The 18,502-nt window shown below is 52.5% G+C and overlaps 1 protein-coding gene across 1 annotated transcript in view; it reads right to left on the reverse strand.

Moving 5' to 3' along the window:
* Positions 1-711: 711 nt before the first annotated feature.
* Positions 712-18,502, reverse strand: part of LOC149432653 (uncharacterized) — a 36,210-nt gene continuing 18,419 nt past the window's right edge. Inside the window, exons 2-5 of the mRNA XM_089665087.1 lie at positions 7,596-7,889; positions 6,729-6,854; positions 6,447-6,649; positions 712-4,772 (exon numbers count right to left, since the gene is read on the reverse strand). Of these exons, the coding sequence (XP_089521213.1) occupies positions 4,449-4,772; positions 6,447-6,649; positions 6,729-6,854; positions 7,596-7,889 (947 nt within the window). The 3' untranslated portion in view covers positions 712-4,448. The remainder of the gene's footprint in view (positions 4,773-6,446; positions 6,650-6,728; positions 6,855-7,595; positions 7,890-18,502) is intronic.

The raw sequence follows: 18,502 nt of genomic DNA on the forward strand, positions 1-18,502 counted from the left end.
TCTTGGGCTCCTTGGGTTCTTTCCTCCTCTGTTCTAGCAGGGCCTGCTGGGAGCTGTCGTTCACTCCCTATGGACAAAATGGGACTTCCGCTAGACTTCCGGGACTACATGTCCCATGATGCTCCTTCCTCTCAGCGCTTGGTCCCTCTCAGATACTAGAAGAGGGGGAACAAGCTGAGTGGGTGGCAAGCAGTAGCCGGGAGGGAGGCAACACAAGTCCACAGCTCCCTCTGTGTCAGCGGTGGTGGCCAAAACAGGGAAGAAAAGGGCGAGGTCACCGCTTCTTTCCTTCTGAACACAACTGGTTTGGTCCCCTGCTAGCCTCACCACACTGTGAGGAGGGGGACAAGTGGGGAGCAGGGGTGGACTGACAACTCATGGGGCCCCCAGGCAATAAAAGATCATGGGGCACCTGTGTCCTCGCCCACACTCAAACCACACCCAAAAAAGGCTATGAAAAAGCCTATGAAATGTGCCAGGGGCATCTCATGGGGCCCCCTACTGACCACGGGCCCTCGGGCAGTGCCCGAGTGCCCCAATGGTCAGTCCGTCCCTGGTGGAGAGAGTGGGAAACTGAGGTGGTGGGCAACATGTATGGCCAACTTGAGTCTATATACAGTAGATAGCAGTCGGGGCTTAGAGGTGTCATGGGGGTAGTCCTTAAAGATAGATCCGGCATACACGTCCTACAATGACCATTACTACACAAGGTTGTCCTTTAAAAGATAGTATTTTATTAAAGGTTGTATTTCATTGCTCCTCTGGTATACGGACATTTCAAAGGGTCAAGTCATGGTGGACCCTCTTGGTCTGGTTTGTGTAGTGTGAGTACTGCCAACAGTGCCCGGGATTGGTCAAACGTACAAAGGCCCGGGACCACCTCTTCCAACTGGTCTCAGGCACGGTACACTGAACCATTCCTGAGCACGGTTTGGACCTGGGAACAGTTGCCATGCCATCTAGGGAATTAGGCGGTCCCGCTATAAAAAATGACTTACGAGTCCAGGGGCTGCCGAAAAAAATGTCATAAAGTTCGGACCCCATGGAGTCCAAATGGGATTTTTCTTAAGGCCAAGGCACTTTTGTTGCATACAGGGCCATCTTTAATATTGATTGGACCCTGGGCAGCTGTTTTCTTGGGCCCCCCCTTCCAGCATTACAATTTTACTCTTCACCTGCTCTGAGACACACAATAAGTAGCAGCCAGACTCCAAATCCGTTTACAGCAGCAGATCAGGCAGAGATTGCGATTGGTTGCCAGAGGTTACAGCATATCAATAGCACCCACTGATTGGTTGCTAGAGGTTACAGCACACATTATGGCTCACTAGTTGCTAGGGGTTCCAGCACATTTCTGCTTGCTGATGTTTGCTAGAGGTTACTGCACATCTTTAACGCTCACTGATTGGTTACTATTCATCATTACCACTTACTTTTGGGTTGCTGGAGGTTTCTCTATGGAGGGGCCCCTGGACTGGAGGTGGCAGTCTCTCTTATGGAGAGGCCCCCGGACTGGAGGTTTCAATCTCTCTATAGAGGGGCCCCTAGATTGGAGGTAGCAGTTTCCCTATTCAGGGGACCCTGAACTGAATGTGGCAATCTCTCTATGGAGGGGCTCCTGGACTGGAGATTGCTGTTTCTTTATGAAGGGGCCCCTGGGCTGAAGGTTGCAATATTTCTATGGAAGGGCCCCTGGACTGGAGGTAGCAGTCTCCCTTTTTGAGGGGCCCCTGGACTGGTGGTTGCAATCTCCCTATGAAGGGACCCCTAGACTGGAGGTTTCAATCTATCTATAGAGGGGCCGCTGGACTGGAGGTAGCAGTCTCCCTATTCAGGGGCCCCTGAACTGAATGTGGCAGTCTCTCTATGGAGATTGCAGTCTCTTTTATGAAGGGGCCCCTGGGCTGAAGGTTACAATCTTTCTATGGAGGAGCCCCTGGACTGGAGGTAGCAGTCTCCTTTTTGAGGGGCCCCTGGACTGGCGGTTGCAATCTCCCTAAAAGAGACCCCTGGATTGGAGGTGACAATCTCCCTATGGAGGGGCCTCTAGAATGCAGGAGGCAATCTCTCTACGGAGGCCCTCCACTCCGAGAGGCAGCATTGTCCACTACGAAAGGCCTCTATCTCCAGGCCAGGGGCCCCTCTATAGAGAGACTGCTACCTCCAGTTTAGGGACCCCTCCACAGCAGGCAGGTGCCAACCAGACCTGTCAGGCACAGGGTGGCATGGACGCTTTTCGTGTGGTGAAAAGGAAGGACCTGTCACAGTGTGGCTGGAGGTGAGGGGGGGGGCAGTTTCTGTGCTCTACAAGTCTGTAAATGAGCATTTTCTGCCCTTGTTTATACCTTTTTGCTCTTAAAAACAATAAAATTACCTCTTAAAAAAAAATGCCTTGGACCACATGGAAGAGATGGTCCCAGTTGTCGTTCACTTGTGGTCCAGTACAGTTCACTTCAGTGTTAGTGCAAACCATGCCGGAGAACTCTCCATAGATCAGGTGGTCTGGTTGGCAGAGATGGCAATATACACTCACCGGCCACTTTATTAGGTCCACCTGTTCAATTGCTTGGTAACACAAATTGCTAATCAGCCAATCACATGGCAGAAACTCAATGCATTTAAAGGCGCCTAGACATGGTGAAGACGGGTTGCTGAAGTTCAAACTGAGCATCAGAACGGAGAAGAAAGGGGATTTAAGTGACTTTGAATGTGATATGGTTCTTGGGGCAGGCGGGCTGGTCTGAGTCTTTCAAAAACTGCTGATCTACTTGGATTTTCATACACAACCATCTCTAGGGTTTACAGAGAATGGTCCAAAAAAGAGAAAATATCCAGTGAGTGGCAGTTGTGTGGAGGAAAATGCATTGTTGATGTCAGAGGAGAATGGGCCGACTGGTTGGAGATGACAGAAAGGCCACTTGTTACAATCAAGGTATGCAGAATACCACCTCTGAATGCACAACATGTCCAACCTTGAAGAAGATGGGCCACAGCAGCAGAAGACCACACTGGGTGCCACTCCTGTCAGCTGAGAACAGGAAACGGAGGCTACAATTCGCACAGACTCACCAAAATTGGACATTAGAAGATTGGAAAAATATTGCCGGGTCTGATGAGTCTGGATTTCAGGGCAACATTCAGATGGTGGGGTCAGAATTTGGCATAAACAACATGAAAGGATGAATCCATCCTGCCTTGTATCAACGGTTAAGGCTGGTGGTGGTGTCATGGTGTGGTGGATCCATCCTGCCTTGTATCAATGGTTCAGGCTGGTGGTGTCAAGGTGTGGGGGGGATTTTCTTGGCACATTTTGGGCCCCTTAGTACCAATTGAGCATTGTTTAAACCCCACGGCCTATCTGAGTATTGCTGCTGACCATGTCCACCCCTCTATGACTCCAGTGTCCCCATCTTCTGATGGCTCCAACAGGATAATGCTCCATGTCACAAAGCTCAAATCATCTCCAACTGGTTTCTGGACCATGACAATGAGGTCACTGCACTCCAATGGCCTCCACAGTCACCAGATCTCCATCCAATAGAGCACCTTTGGGATGTGGTGGAACGGGAGATTCCCATCATGGATGTGCAGCCGACAAACCTACAGCAAATGCGTGAGGCCATCATGTCAATATGGACCAAAATCTCTGAGGAACATTTCCAACACCTTGTTGAATCTATGCCATGAAGAATGAAGGCAAAAGGGCATCCAACCCGAGACTAGCAAGGTGGACCTAGTAAAGTGTCCGGTGAATGTAAGTGTGCCCATGAACATTTGCTTACAGCCCAATGTGAGGGTAGATCAGGAAGGAAGTGGGCAAGGGGGACAATCAAATTTCCTGTTGTGAGTGCATCCCAAAGCCCTGTACACACGGGCAGAATGTCGGACAGTTTCTGTTACACTGGCTAACATTTGGCCCATGTGTACGGCAGCTTCTGTCAAAGGGGCATGACCACAAAAGGTCTGCCCATCGGCTTCCATTTAGCACTCTCTGCCAATGGCAGAGACGCTTGCTTGTGGTGTACCAGTGGTGGTGGGGGTGCAGGCCCCCTGTCAGAACCCAATAGCACAGCGGGGAGATCGCTGTACTAACATCGCTTGTGTTAGTACAGCGATCTTCCAGTTTTTGTTTTTCGTTCAGCATGCTGGGTTGAACGAAAAAACTGATAGTGTGTATGGGGCAATAGTCAGCCTTAGGTGGGAAGTGGGCTTCTTATCTCCAAATCAATTCCCCCAATGACATTGAGGAGAATAGATGGAATTCTCTCATTCAGCCCGCAAGGCTTCTAAAGCACATTGTGAGAAGCTCACAGTGTGCAGTGAAATCACACTATTTCAGCCCATACAAATGTACAAGCCTGGAGGCCAGAGTCCACCTTCGAGGAGAGAGAGTGAGCCTCTAGGTAGCTGACATCACTGGTATCTCAGTTGGCTCCACCAGAAGACGGTCAGTAAACGGTCAGTCGGTGAATTTGGTTTGGTCGCGGTTGTTTCTTTGCCAGGATTCTGCCTTCCGGACTGTGTGAGGTAAGTCGGTAGGAAGAGTTAGGAAAAGGAGGAAGTGTAGCATGTGGTGTGGACATCCTCATGGTGGCATGGTGGTCCAGGTCCATGTCTGTTAGGTCAACCGTGAAGGGTCGGTGAGAAGTCGATGTCCTCACTGGAGCATACACTACTTCATCTGCGCCCTTCTCATCGCTCTCATCCCTCATCTGTCTGCCGGCTGGGCGATGCACAATGGTGGAATAATGGAGGTCACCATCGTCGTTCTCCTGGAGGAACAAAAACAGGAAATGAGAGGAAGCATTAAGGGTGGCACTGGGTGTCCAATGTCTACCACAAGCAAGGTAGATCTGATAGACAACTAGTCTGAGCTCCCCATTAGGCTCCACCCATTGTTGCTATGCCCCTACATCAACGGTTGCTATAATGCTGGCGGCCGGCATCCTCACAACTACTGAAGCTAAAGTTCTATTGGTGGCTGAGGTGCAGGTAAAGTTGAAAGCACGCCCCCCCAACTCCTGTCCTGTGAGTACGCCGACTGTCACATGGTCCTAATTACCTCCACTTTTGTTACCTATCAACTGGAGTTCATTTTTTTGAGCAAAGATACATTGAACAAGTGTGGGAGGGGCAGAGACACCAACTACTGCAGGAAATCTCCCCATTGTGGGAGGGGCAGAGACACCAACTACTGCAGGAAATCTCCCCATTGTGGGAGGGGCAGAGACACCAACTACTGCAGGAAATCTCCCCAATGTGGGAGGGGCAGAGACACCAACTACTGCAGGAAATCTCCCCATTGTGGGAGGGGCAGAGACACCAACTACTGCAGGAAATCTCCCCATTGTGGGAGGGGCAGAGACACCAACTACTGCAGGAAATCTCCCCATTGTGGGAGGGCTAGAGACACCAACTACTGCATGAAATCTCCCCATTGTGAGAGGGGCAGAGACACCAACTACTGCAGGAAATCTCCCCATTGTGGGAGGGGCAGAGACACCAAGTACTGCAGGCAAATCTCCCCACTGTGGGAGGGGCAGAGACACCAACTACTGCAGGCAAATCTCCCCATTGTGGGAGGGACAGAGACACCAACTACTGCAGGCAAATCTCCCCATTGTGGGAGGGCTAGAGACACCAACTACTGCAGGGAAATGTCCCCATTGTGGGAGGGGCAGAGACACCAACTACTGCGGGCAAATCTCCCCATTGTGGGAGGGGCAGAGACACCAACTACTGCGGGGAAATCTCCCCATTGTGGGAGGGGCAGAGACATAAACTACTGCGGGGAAATGTCCCCATTGTGGGAGGGGCAGAGATACCAACTACTGCAGGAAATGTACCCATTGTGGGAGGGGCAGAGACACAAACAACTGCCTACTGCCCATCCTACGTGTTGCGTCACGAATCACGTGACTTCCTCAAGGCCCATCTCCGCAGTACACCCATCTCTGCTGAAGATATTTATTTGTCACCCGACAAAGAGAATTCAGCCTCCTCACCTCGTCCTGGTGCACATCTCCAGCACAGGATTCCCACCACCAAGAGAAGGATGACAGGCATGAGATGGGTGTACTGCAATTAGGTGTACCAAGATGGCGGCTGATGTCCGTACTGAAAATGACGTCACCGCGCTCCCATCCTACGCGTTGCGTCACAAATCACGTGACTTCCTCAGGGCCCATCTCCGCAGTACACCCATCTCTGCTGAAGATACACATATTTATTGGGACTTTGCGCTTTCTTGGGTTTTTTTTTCACAATCTATTTATTTATTTACACGATATGTTATTTATTCACATTATATTGTTCGCTTACGAATATCGGTCACTATATTTAGGCCACTACATCTAATATTTACGCCTGAGCGATTTTATCGTCAAATTTTGCTCTTTTCGCTCTTTGAGGAATATTTTTGTACCTCATTTTGATGTTGTACTTACCGAGTGACGCAGCATCAGCCGGTATTCCATGTCTTGGCGCTGTTTGGAAGATTGTTCGGTGCCATCTGCAGCTCCGGCACTTGTGGGGTTATTGGCAGCGCGGGAGGCGGAGTTTTCATTTATTGTTTTATAACTTTCATCTTCATCACTAACCTGTGCACATGCCGGTGTGTCTTCCCCCTCCGGGGACGGCGTCTGCGGCTCTGCAGGACAAATGGAAAGCGTCACCAAAAATGGAATCGCCTTTATTTATTCGTCACAAAGAGAACTGGGCCTCCTCACCTCGTCCTGGGGCCCATCTCCTGCACAGGAGTCCCACCACCACCAGAAGGATGACGGCTATCAGAGGGTACAGGTAGTGAAGGGACGGATACCAGACATTGGGAGAGGTCGTTGTATTCATCCTTTCTAGAGAAACAGAGGAAATATCCATCATCATAATCAATGCTTTACCCTCATCATACAGGGAGAGTATCTTCTATGGGGTCTGTACAACGCCGCGGTATATGTCAGAGCTATATACATGTATAATAATAATAGTGTGTGACTGTGGGGGAGGGGACATTACAGCGTAAGCTCCTCTGGTACAGAGACTGATGTGACTGCGGGGGAGGGGACATTAGAGCGTAAGCTCCATTGGTACAGAAACTGATGTGACTGTGGGGGAGGGGACATTAGAGTGTAAGCTCCTCTGGTACAGAGACTGATGTGACTGTGGGGGAGGGGACATTAGAGTGTAAGCTCCTCTGGTACAGAGACTGATGTGACTGTGGGGGAGGGGACATTAGAGCGTAAGCTCCTCTGGTACAGAGACTGATGTGACTGTGGGGGAGGGGGCATTAGAGTGTCAGCTCCTCTGGTACAGAGACTGATGGGACTGTGGGGGAGGGGACATTAGAGCGTAAGCTCCTCTGGTACAGAGACTGATGTGACTGTGGGGGAGGGGGCATTAGAGTGTCAGCTCCTCTGGTACAGAGACTGATGTGACTGTGGGGGAGGGGGCATTAGAGTGTCAGCTCCTCTGGTACAGAGACTGATGTGACTGTGGGGGAGGGGGCATTAGAGTGTCAGCTCCTCTGGTACAGAGACTGATGTGTCTGGCCCGGTGTGACGCTAGTAATGAAGGTTCTAGTCTGTTCTGATGCTCACCTGTGACGGACAGATATGTCCCGGTCCCATTATATAGACTGAGGTTCTTGTTTCGCACTCGGCAGTCGTAAAGTCCGGAGTCATTATAGGTAACAGAGGAGATGGTGAGAAAGTTCGATGTGACAGTCACCCGGGAGGAGTTGTTCAGAGGATTCCCAGATCCATTTATATACCAGAATTGAGAATGAATATCTTCCTCTCCCGTATTGCTGACACCACAGGACATAATGGCCGTCTCCCCTACACTCAGGGTAAGATGAGGGGGGTCCTGCGTCACCTTCGCTGCGCCGACACCTGGGGGATGACAAAGCTCATACACTGAACCAAACACTTTCTTATTTACAGCTTCTTTCAGCATTTGGGATTTTGGGTGACACCATTCTTTGTATATGTGCCATACTTGTGACTGCATTAGACCTGACCCTGACCACTCACCCTGACTGCAAACTCTCACACTTGACTGCCCAGGAATACAGAGGCACAGGTCAACCTTTTGTGGACGCAGCCTGATTTGTGACTTGCTTTGTAAACCTCCCCCGTTGTCTTCTTACACTTCCCTCATAATACTAGAAATACATCCTTTGTACTGCACTGATCTGAAGGAGAATTGCATTGGATTAAACTTCTGCGTCTTACTGAAGAGTTAAGCTGCCTGTGGATGGTAACAGGTCAGCAGGTGACAATACTGTCCAGACAAACTAAGATCCAAGGAGGTATGTTAATGCATAAACAGAACAGCGACTATGGTGGTACATTACCTTAAGGCCTCATGTACACCTGGAAGCTGCAAAAAAAAAATTTTTTTTCTCCTGCAGGAGTTTGGCAGCATCAGAAATTAGGTAAAAGTGTGTCACGGAACCGACCCCAGACTGCACTTCCATTAGAATATCGCTTCCCCGTCCAAACACCGACCACAGACACCACAGCTGGCCATACAAGACTAGAAGACACCAGAGACTGAAAACATACTGCAGGAGACGGTCAGAGACTGAAAACATACTGCAGGAGATGGTCAGAGATTGAAAACATACTGCAGGAGACGGTCAGAGACTGGAAACATACTGCAGGAGATGGTCAGAAACTGAAAACATACTGCAGGAGACGGTCAGAGACTGAAAACATACTGCAGGAGACGGTCAGAGACTGAAAACATACTGCAGGAGACGGTCAGAGACTGAAAACATACTGCAGGAGACAGTCAAAGACTGAAACCATACTGCAGGAGACGGTCCAAGACTGAAACCATACTGCAGGAGACGGTCAGAGACTGAAAACATACTGCAGGAGACGGTCAGAGACTGAAAACATACTGCAGAAGAGGGTCAGAGACTGTAAACATACTGCAGGAGACGGTCAGAGACTGAAAACATACTGCAGGAGACGGTCAGAGACTGAAAACATACTGCAGGAGAGGGTCAGAGACTGCAAACATACTGCAGGAGAGGGTCAGAGACTGCAAACATACTACAGGAGACGGTCAGAAACTGAAAACATACTGCAGGAGAGGGTCAGAGACTGCAAACATACTGCAGGAGACGGTCAGAGACTGAAAACATACTGCAGGAGAGGGTCAGAGACTGCAAACATACTGCAGGAGAGGGTCAGAGACTGAAAACATACTGCAGGAGACGGTCAGAGACTGAAAACATACTGCAGGAGAGGGTCAGAGACTGCAAACATACTGCAGGAGACGGTCAGAGACTGAAAACATACTGCAGGAGAGGGTCAGAGACTGCAAACATACTGCAGGAGAGGGTCAGAGACTACAAACATACTACAGGAGACGGTCAGAAACTGAAAACATACTGCAGGAGAGGGTCAGAGACTGCAAACATACTGCAGGAGACGGTCAGAGATTGAAAACATACTGCAGGAGATGGTCAGAAACTGAAAAAATACTGCAGGAGACGGTCAGAGACTGAAAACATACTGCAGGAGAGGGTCAGAGACTGCAAACATACTACAGGAGAGGGTCAGAAACTGAAACCATACTGCAGGAGACGGTCAGAGACTGAAAACATACTGCAGGAGACGGTCAGAGACTGGAAACATACTGCAGGAGATGGTCAGAGACTGGAAACATACTGCAGGAGATGGTCAGAGACTGGAAACATACTGCAGGAGAGGGTCAGAGACTGAAAACATACTGCAGGAGATGGTCAGAGACTGAAAACATACTGCAGGAGACGGTCAGAGACTGAAAACATACTGCAGGAGACGGTCAGAGACTGGAAACATACTGCAGGAGATGGTCAGAGACTGGAAACATACTGCAGGAGACGGTCAGAGACTGAAAACATACTGCAGGAGAGGGTCAGAGACTGAAAACATACTGCAGGAGATGGTCAGAGACTGAAAACATACTGCAGGAGATGGTCAGAGGTTGCACTGGGCAGGAAGGGGTTACCTGTGTGCTGTGTGTTGGGAGACATGCTGGGCAGAGATACACAGCAGCATGTCCTTGCTGGCAGGAGAGAGATCAGTGTTTTTTACACGCAGGTCTCTCCCCTGTCAGGTTCACCCAACGATCACCGGGTGCTAGCGAGGAATTGCTGGCCGGGACCTGGTGACTGACATCCCTAACCGCCAATGGCGTCGTGGGTAGGACTGCGCATGCATGCCCCCTACCTGGAAACAAAATCACTTATATACAGTATATATATATATATTTGTTTGTGATTTCGCACAGCCCTGCCGCCCTGTAGCAGTTTTTAGCTATAGGGCGGCAGACAACTGGTTAATATATCCTGTGCTGTATATAGGTGACCAGAGAGTGTAGATCAGAGAGACAGACGGACAAATAAGGAATTAAGAAGTAGCTAAACACCATTTAAGAAAAACAGGATTTTTGATTTGATGGGGCACTATTCCTCCCACTGACACCAATGATGGGGCACTATTCCTCCCCCTGACACCAATGATGGGGCACTATTCCTGCCACTGACACCAATGATGGGGCACTATTCCTCCCACTGACACCAATGATGGGGCACTATTCCTCCCACTGATACCAATGATGGGGCACTATTCCTGCCACTGACACCAATGATGGGGCACTATTCCTCCCACTGACACCAATGATGGGGCACTATTCCTCCCCCTGACACCAATGATGGGGCACTATTCCTCCCACTGACACCAATGATGGGGCACTATTCCTCCCACTGACACCAACGATGGGGCACTATTCCTCCCACTGACACCAACGATGGGGCACTATTCCTCCCCCTGACACCAACGATGGGGCACTATTCCTCCCACTGACACCAACGATGGGGCACTATTCCTCCCCCTGACACCAACGATGGGGCACTATTCCTCCCCCTGACACCAACGATGGGGCACTATTCCTCCCACTGACACCAACAATGGGGCACTATTCCTCCCACTGACACCAATGATGGGGCACTATTCCTCCCACTGACACCAACGATGGGGCACTATTCCTCCCACTGACACCAACGATGGGGCACTATTCCTCCCACTGACACCAATGATGGGGCACTATTCCTCCCCCTGACACCAACGATGGGGCACTATTCCTCCCCCTGACACCAACGATGGGGCACTATTCCTCCCCCTGACACCAACGATGGGGCACTATTCCTCCCCCTGACACCAACGATGGGGCACTATTCCTCCCCCTGACACCAACGATGGGGCACTATTCCTCCCCCTGACACCAATGATGGGGCACTATTCCCCCCCCGACACCAATGATGGGGCACTATTCCCCCCCCCCCCCGATACCAATGATGGGGCACTATTCCTCCCCCTGACACCAACGATGGGGCACTATTTCTCCCCCTGACACCAACGATGGGGCACTATTCCTCCCACTGACACCAATGATGGGGCACTATTCCTCCCACTGACACCAATGATGGGGCACTATTCCTCCCATTGACACCAATGATGGGGCACTATTCCACCCAATGACACCAATGATGGGGCACTATTCCTCCCACTGACACCAATGATGGGGCACTATTCCTCCCAATGACACCAATGATGGGGCACTATTCCTCCCACTGATACCAATGATGGGGCACTATTCCTCCCACTGACACCAATGATGGGGCACTATTCCTCCCACTGACACCAATGATGGGGCACTATTCCTCCCACTGACACCAATGATGGGGCACTATTCCTCCCACTGACACCAATGATGGGGCACTATTCCTCCCACTGACACCAATGATGGGACACTATTCCTCCCACTGACACCAATGATGGGGCACTATTCCTCCCACTGACACCAATGATGGGGCACTATTCCTCCCACTGATACCAATGATGGGGCACTATTCCTCCCACTGACACCAATGATGAGGCACTACTTCTCCCACTGACACCAATGATGGGGCACTATTCCTCCCACTGACACCAATGATGGGGCACTATTCCTCCCACTGACACCAACGATGGGACACTATTCCTCCCACTGATACCAATGATGGCGCACTATTCCTCCCACTGACACCAATGATGGGGCACTATTCCTCCCACTGACACCAATGATGGGGCACTATTCCTCCCACTGACACCAATGATGGGGCACTATTCCTCCCACTGACACCAATGATGGGGCACTATTCCTCCCACTGATACCAATGATGGCGCACTATTCCTCCCACTGACACCAATGATGGGGCACTATTCCTCCCACTGACACCAATGATGGGGCACTATTCCTCCCACTGACACCAATGATGGGGCATTATTCCTCCCACTGACACCAATGATGGGGCACTATTCCTCCCACTGACACCAATGATGGGGCACTATTCCTCCCACTAACACCAATGATGGGGCACTATTCCTCCCACTGACACCAATGATGGGGCACTATTCCTCCCACTGACACCAACGATGGGGCACTATTCCTCCCACTGATACCAATGATGGGGCACTATTCCTCCCACTGACACCAATGATGGGGCACTATTCCTCCCACTGACACCAACGATGGGGCACTATTCCTCCCACTGACACCAATGATGGGGCACTATTCCTCCCACTGACACCAACGATGGGGCACTATTCCTCCCACTGATACCAATGATGGGGCACTATTCCTCCCACTGACACCAATGATGGGGCACTATTCCTCCCACTGACGCCAAGAATGGGACACTATTCCTCCCACTGACACCAATGATGGGGCACTATTCCTCCCACTGGTGTCAGGACATTTTCTTCTCCCCCTGGCCACAGTCCGGCCCCCCTATAGTTGGAAGGACAGTACACTGGCCCTGTATATATATAGTATGGGGCCCCCCGGTGTAGACATACTATTCTCAGACAAATAAATAGGAGATATTGTATATTTATATTTATTCTTCCTGATTTTGGGGGAGTTTCGGCTTCTTTTCACATTTTCTCTGTCCCTTTCCCGTGTTGTGAAAATCACGTTGTTTACAGAGTGAAAAAGCTGAAGCTGACAGCGACTCCCCCGCCCCCCACCTCCCTCCACAGCAATGAAGCAGCAACTCCTCCCCTTCCAGAGGAAAAGAGAGGATAGGGATGGACAACACAACACGGGATTGGAGGACTTCCTAAAGGATATTTGGCTTCATTGGTGACAACAAGTACCAAAACACAGACTATGGCAGCGCCCCCCGGGGGGCTGAAAAGTAAGTGGCCAAGGAGCCGCAGGCTGGATGCCGGTTGAAGAGATTACTGATGATATTGATAGTGGCCCCTGAGAAGTCTCCAGCCTGGAAGAGCTGACTTGGGAGCACATGGAGGAGTCTTCAGGATCATCCAGTCAACAAACCCCCTCGCTTTATCTGTGCAGGAAGCACGGGGCCGGGACAAGGGGCGGGCAGGAGGGGCAGCTGCCCTGGGCACTGTGGTTTCATGGGAAGTGGGGGTGCACTACAAGGAAAAAGGGGGGAGGGGATTTGTGTTGGAAGGGGGAATTTGGGGGGCTGCAGGTGGTAAGAATTATTCTAGGAGGGGAAATTTGGGGAGGTGCTAGGAGTGGAGATTTGGGGAATTTGTGTTGGGAGGGGGGATGGGGGAAGAGGATTTGCTCTATAAGGGGGTTTGTGTTAGAAAATAATTTTTGTTGGGGGAGGGGGTTGTGCTAGTAGGGATGATTGGAGGGGTATTTTTTTTTGGGGGGGGGGTATTTGTCCTAGGATGAGGGATTTGGAGTGTGGGGAGAGATTTGTGCTAGGATGGGGGGATTTGCAGTGGGGGAGGGAGGGATTTGCGCTAGGATGGGGGGATTTGGAGTGTGGGGACAGGATTTGCACTAGGATGAGGATTAGGAGTGGGGGGAGGGATTTGTGCTAGGATGGGGGATTTGGAGTGGGGGGAGGGATTTGTGCTAGAATGGGGGGTTTGGAGTGGGGGGAGAGGATTTGCGCTAGGATGGGGGATTTGGAGTGGGGGGAGAGGATTTGCGCTAGGATGGGGGATTTTGAATGGGGGGAGGGATTTGCGCTAGGATGGGGGGATTTGGAGTGTGGGGACAGGATTTGCACTAGGATGAGGATTAGGAGTGGGGGGAGGGATTTGTGCCAGGATGGAGGATTAGGAGTGGGGGGAGAGGATTTGCGCTAGGATGGGGGATTTGGAGTGGGGGGAGGGATTTGTGCTAGGATGGAGGATTTGGAGTGGGGGGAGAGGATTTGCACTAGGATGGGGGATTTTGAATGGGGGGAGGGATTTGTGCTAGGATGGGGGATTTGGAGTGGGGGGAGAGGATTTGCGCTCGGATGGGGGATTTGGAGTGGGGGGAAAGGACTTGTGCTAGGATGGGGGATTTGGAGTGGGGGGATTTTTTTGTATTACCAAAGGAAAACTGGCCCAAAATATTTTTAAAAATCTATATATTTATTTATCTGTATATTTCTTGCTGCTACAACAACCAACCACCAAAGAACAACCCGAAATAATCTCTGCTGCTCCTGCCGATCGCAGCGATACCAAACGTGTATGTTAGTTGTTTGTACCCGGGGGGGGGGGCGCCCAAAAACAATTGTACACAATTTTTGTTTTTTACTTTTATCCTTCCGTTAACGGACACGGATACTAAATTACAAATTACAACTGTTCCAAAAGCCTTATTCCTAAATATTGGTGCCCCCCCAGAGCCCCCCAATATAGACGGCTGGATGGAGAGAGTAGAGGATGTAGAATGGAAGAATGATATCCTGTAGATGAGGACAAGAAGGGAAACATTTAGGAAGGTCTGGGAAGGATGATATTTCAAAAAAATCAAAAAGATTTTGGGAAGCGGTTGGAGTGTGAGAGGGAAAAAAGGGGAAAAAGGGAAAAAAAAGAGAAGATAAACAAGAGTGTGGAAATGATAGGAAAGAGACAAAAAAATGTAAATAGGTTTGGGGAGGATGATATCATTTCATAAAAAAGTGAAGATAAACAAGAGAAATGATAGGAAAGAAAGAGGAAAAGATTAGGAGGGGAAACAGTAAAATAGATTAATAAACGAAGAACAAGTAAAGGGAACAAGAAGACAAAGGGAGGGGGGTGTGTGCGGGGGTGGGGGCGGAAGGGTAAATATGGGGACGGAGATGACAATTAAATATGGATTATTGTACTGTATTATGTTGGTTTAAAATGGATTTGTACAATAAAAAATTAATAAAGATATAATAAAAAAAAAGAATAATAAAAAAAAAAATTGCTGAACAAAAAACCTGACCCTTGACCCTGACTTTGACCCAAACACTAACCCTGACACAGACCTAGCTCAAACCTTCATCTAGGTATTTTTGTTTATTTTTTCATTTTATTTATTATTATTTATTTATTTATTTTTAATTTAATTTTTTAATTTATTAATTACGCATTGTCACAGAGCTGGTCTCCCCCCATCCCCCGGTCCCAATTCCCACAGAACCTCCGTCCCCCTGTGTCCTGTTGAATCCTGAGAATTGTCGGCCCCCTGTGGTCCCATATTGCCTTCCAGGGAACTGTACTGTGTTGCTGTGTCTGGTGCGGATCTGTGGACAAAAGGAACTGTTGTCTGTTCCCCGAAACCTCCCCAATAAACGCCCGCACGTCGGGTTCCGTGCAATCTGTCTCCATGCGCTCCCTCTCTGCGCTCCCTCTCTGCGCTCCCCCTCTGCGCTCCCTCTCTGCGCTCTCCCTCTCTGCGCTCCCTCTCTGCGCTCTCCCTCTGTGCTCCCTCTCTGCGCTCCCTCTCTGCCCTCTCCCTCTCTGCGCTCCCTCTCTGCGTTCCCTCTCTGCGCTCTCCCTCTGCGCTCTCCCTCTGCGCTCTCCCTCTCTGCGCTCTCCCTGTCTGCGCTCTCCCTCTCTGCGCTCCCTCTCTGCACGCTCCCTCTGCGCTCCCTCTCTGCGCTCCCTCTCTGCGCTCTCCCTCTGCGCTCCCTCTCTGCGCTCACTCTCTGCGCTCTCCCTCTGCGCTCCCTCTCTCCGCTCCCTCTGCGCTCCCTCTGCGCTCCCTCTCTGCACTCTCCCTCTCTGCTCCCTCTCTGCGCTCCCTCTCTGCGCTCCCTCTCTGCGCTCTCCCTCTGCGCTCCCTCTCTGCGCTCCCTCTGCGCTCCCTCTGCGCTCCCTCTCTGCACTCTCCCTCTCTGCGCTCTCCCTCTGCGCTCTCCCTCTGCGCTCTCCCTCTCTGCGCTCTCCCTCTCTGCGCTCTCCCTCTCTGCGCTCCCTCTCTGCGCTCTCCCTCTCTGCGCGCTCCCTCTGCGCTCCCTCTCTGCGCTCCCTCTCTGCGCTCTCCCTCTGCGCTCCCTCTCTCCGCTCCCTCTGCGCTCCCTCTGCGCTTCCTCTGCGCTCTCCCTCTCTGCGCTCTCCCTCTCTGCGCTCTCCCTCTCTGCGCTCCCTCTCTGCGCTCTCCCTCTCTGCGCGCTCCCTCTGCGCTCCCTCTCTGCGCTCACTCTCTGCGCTCTCCCTCTGCGCTCCCTCTCTCCGCTCCCTCTGCGCTCCCTCTCTGCACTCTCCCTCTCTGCTCCCTCTCTGCGCTCCCTCTCTGCGCTCCCTCTCTGCGCTCTCCCTCTGCGCTCCCTCTCTGCGCTCCCTCTGCGCTCCCTCTGCGCTCCCTCTCTGCACTCTCCCTCTCTGCGCTCCCTCTCTGCGCTCCCTCTCTGCGCTCTCCCTCTGCGCTCCCTCTCTGCGCTCCCTCTGCGCTCCCTCTGCGCTCCCTCTCTGCGCTCCCTCTCTGCGCTCTCCCTCTCTGCGCTCTCCCTCTGCACTCCCTCTCTGCGCTCTCCCTCTGCGCTCCCTCTCTGCGCTCCCTCTCTGCGTTCTCCCTCTGCGCTCCCTCTCTGCGCTCCCTCTCTGCGCTCTCCCTCTGCGCTCCCTCTCTGCGCTCCCTCTCTGCGTTCTCCCTCTGCGCTCCCTCTCTGCACTCTCCCTCTCTGCTCCCTCTCTGCGCTCCCTCTCTGCGCTCCCTCTCTGCGCTCCCTCTCTGCGCTCCCTCTGCGCTCCCTCTGCGCTCCCTCTCTGCGCTCCCTCTCTGCGCTCTCCCTCTCTGCGCTCTCCCTCTGCGCTCTCCCTCTGCGCTTCCTCTGCGCTCTCCCTCTCTGCGCTCTCCCTCTCTGCGCTCTCCCTCTCTGCGCTCCCTCTCTGCGCTCTCCCTCTCTGCGCGCTCCCTCTGCGCTCCCTCTCTGCGCTCCCTCTCTGCGCTCTCCCTCTGCGCTCCCTCTCTGCGCTCACTCTCTGCGCTCTCCCTCTGCGCTCCCTCTCTCCGCTCCCTCTGCGCTCCCTCTGCGCTCCCTCTCTGCACTCTCCCTCTCTGCTCCCTCTCTGCGCTCCCTCTCTGCGCTCTCCCTCTGCGCTCCCTCTCTGCGCTCCCTCTGCGCTCCCTCTGCGCTCCCTCTGCGCTCCCTCTCTGCACTCTCCCTCTCTGCTCCCTCTCTGCGCTCCCTCTCTGCGCTCCCTCTCTGCGCTCTTCCTCTGCGCTCCCTCTCCGCGCTCTCTGCGCTCCCTCTCTGCGCTCTCCCTCTCTGCGCTCTCCCTCTCTGCGCTCTCCCTCTGCGCTCCCTCTGCGCTCTCCCTCTCTGCGCTCTCCCTCTCTGTGCTCCCTCTCTGCCTGCTCCCTCTCTGCGCTCTCCCTCTCTGCGCGCTCCCTCTGCGCTCCCTCTCTGCGCTCTCCCTCTGCGCTCCCTCTCTGCGCTCCCTCTCTGTGCTCTCCCTCTGCGCTCCCTCTCTGCGCTCCCTCTCTGCGCTCTCCCTCTGCGCTCCCTCTCTGCGCTCTCCCTCTGCGCTCCTTCTCTGCGCTCCCTCTCTGCACTCTCCCTCTCTGTGCTCCCTCTCTGCGCTCCCTCTCTGCGCTCTCCCTCTGCGCTCCCTCTCTGCGCTCTCCCTCTGCGCTCCTTCTCTGCGCTCCCTCTCTGCACTCTCCCTCTCTGTGCTCCCTCTCTGCGCTCCCTCTCTGCGCTCTCCCTCTGCGCTCCCTCTCTGCGCTCTCCCTCTGCGCTCCTTCTCTGCACTCTCCCTCTCTGTGCTCCCTCTCTGCGCTCCCTCTCTGCGCTCTCCCTCTGCGCTCCTTCTCTGCGCTCCCTCTCTGCGCTCTCCCTCTCTGCGCCCTCTCTGCGCTCCCTCTCTGCGCTCTCTCTCTGCGCTCTCCCTCTCTGCGCTCCCTCTCTGCGCTCCCCCTCTCTGCGCTCCCTCTCTGCGCTCCCCCTCTCTGCGCTCTCCCTCTGCGCTCCCTCTCTGCGCTCCATCTCTGCGCTCTCCCTCTGCTCTCTCCCTCTGCGCTCTCCCTCTGCGCTCCCTCTCTGCGCTCCATCTCTGCGCTCTCCCTCTGCTCTCTCCCTCTGCGCTCTCCCTCTGCGCTCCCAGTACGTTACACTCACACTTTACTACTATTTTTTTTCTCAGAAAGGATACAATGTATATCTCTCCTCCTTTCAAGAGAGAGAAAACAAAGGGGGGGGGGGGGCCTTCACCGTGACTGATCACTG

Source organism: Staurois parvus, unplaced genomic scaffold (assembly GCF_062004578.1).
Source record: "Staurois parvus isolate SC_StPar_1 unplaced genomic scaffold, SC_StPar_1.0 ptg002121l, whole genome shotgun sequence".
In the NCBI taxonomy this organism is placed as follows: domain Eukaryota; kingdom Metazoa; phylum Chordata; class Amphibia; order Anura; family Ranidae; genus Staurois; species Staurois parvus.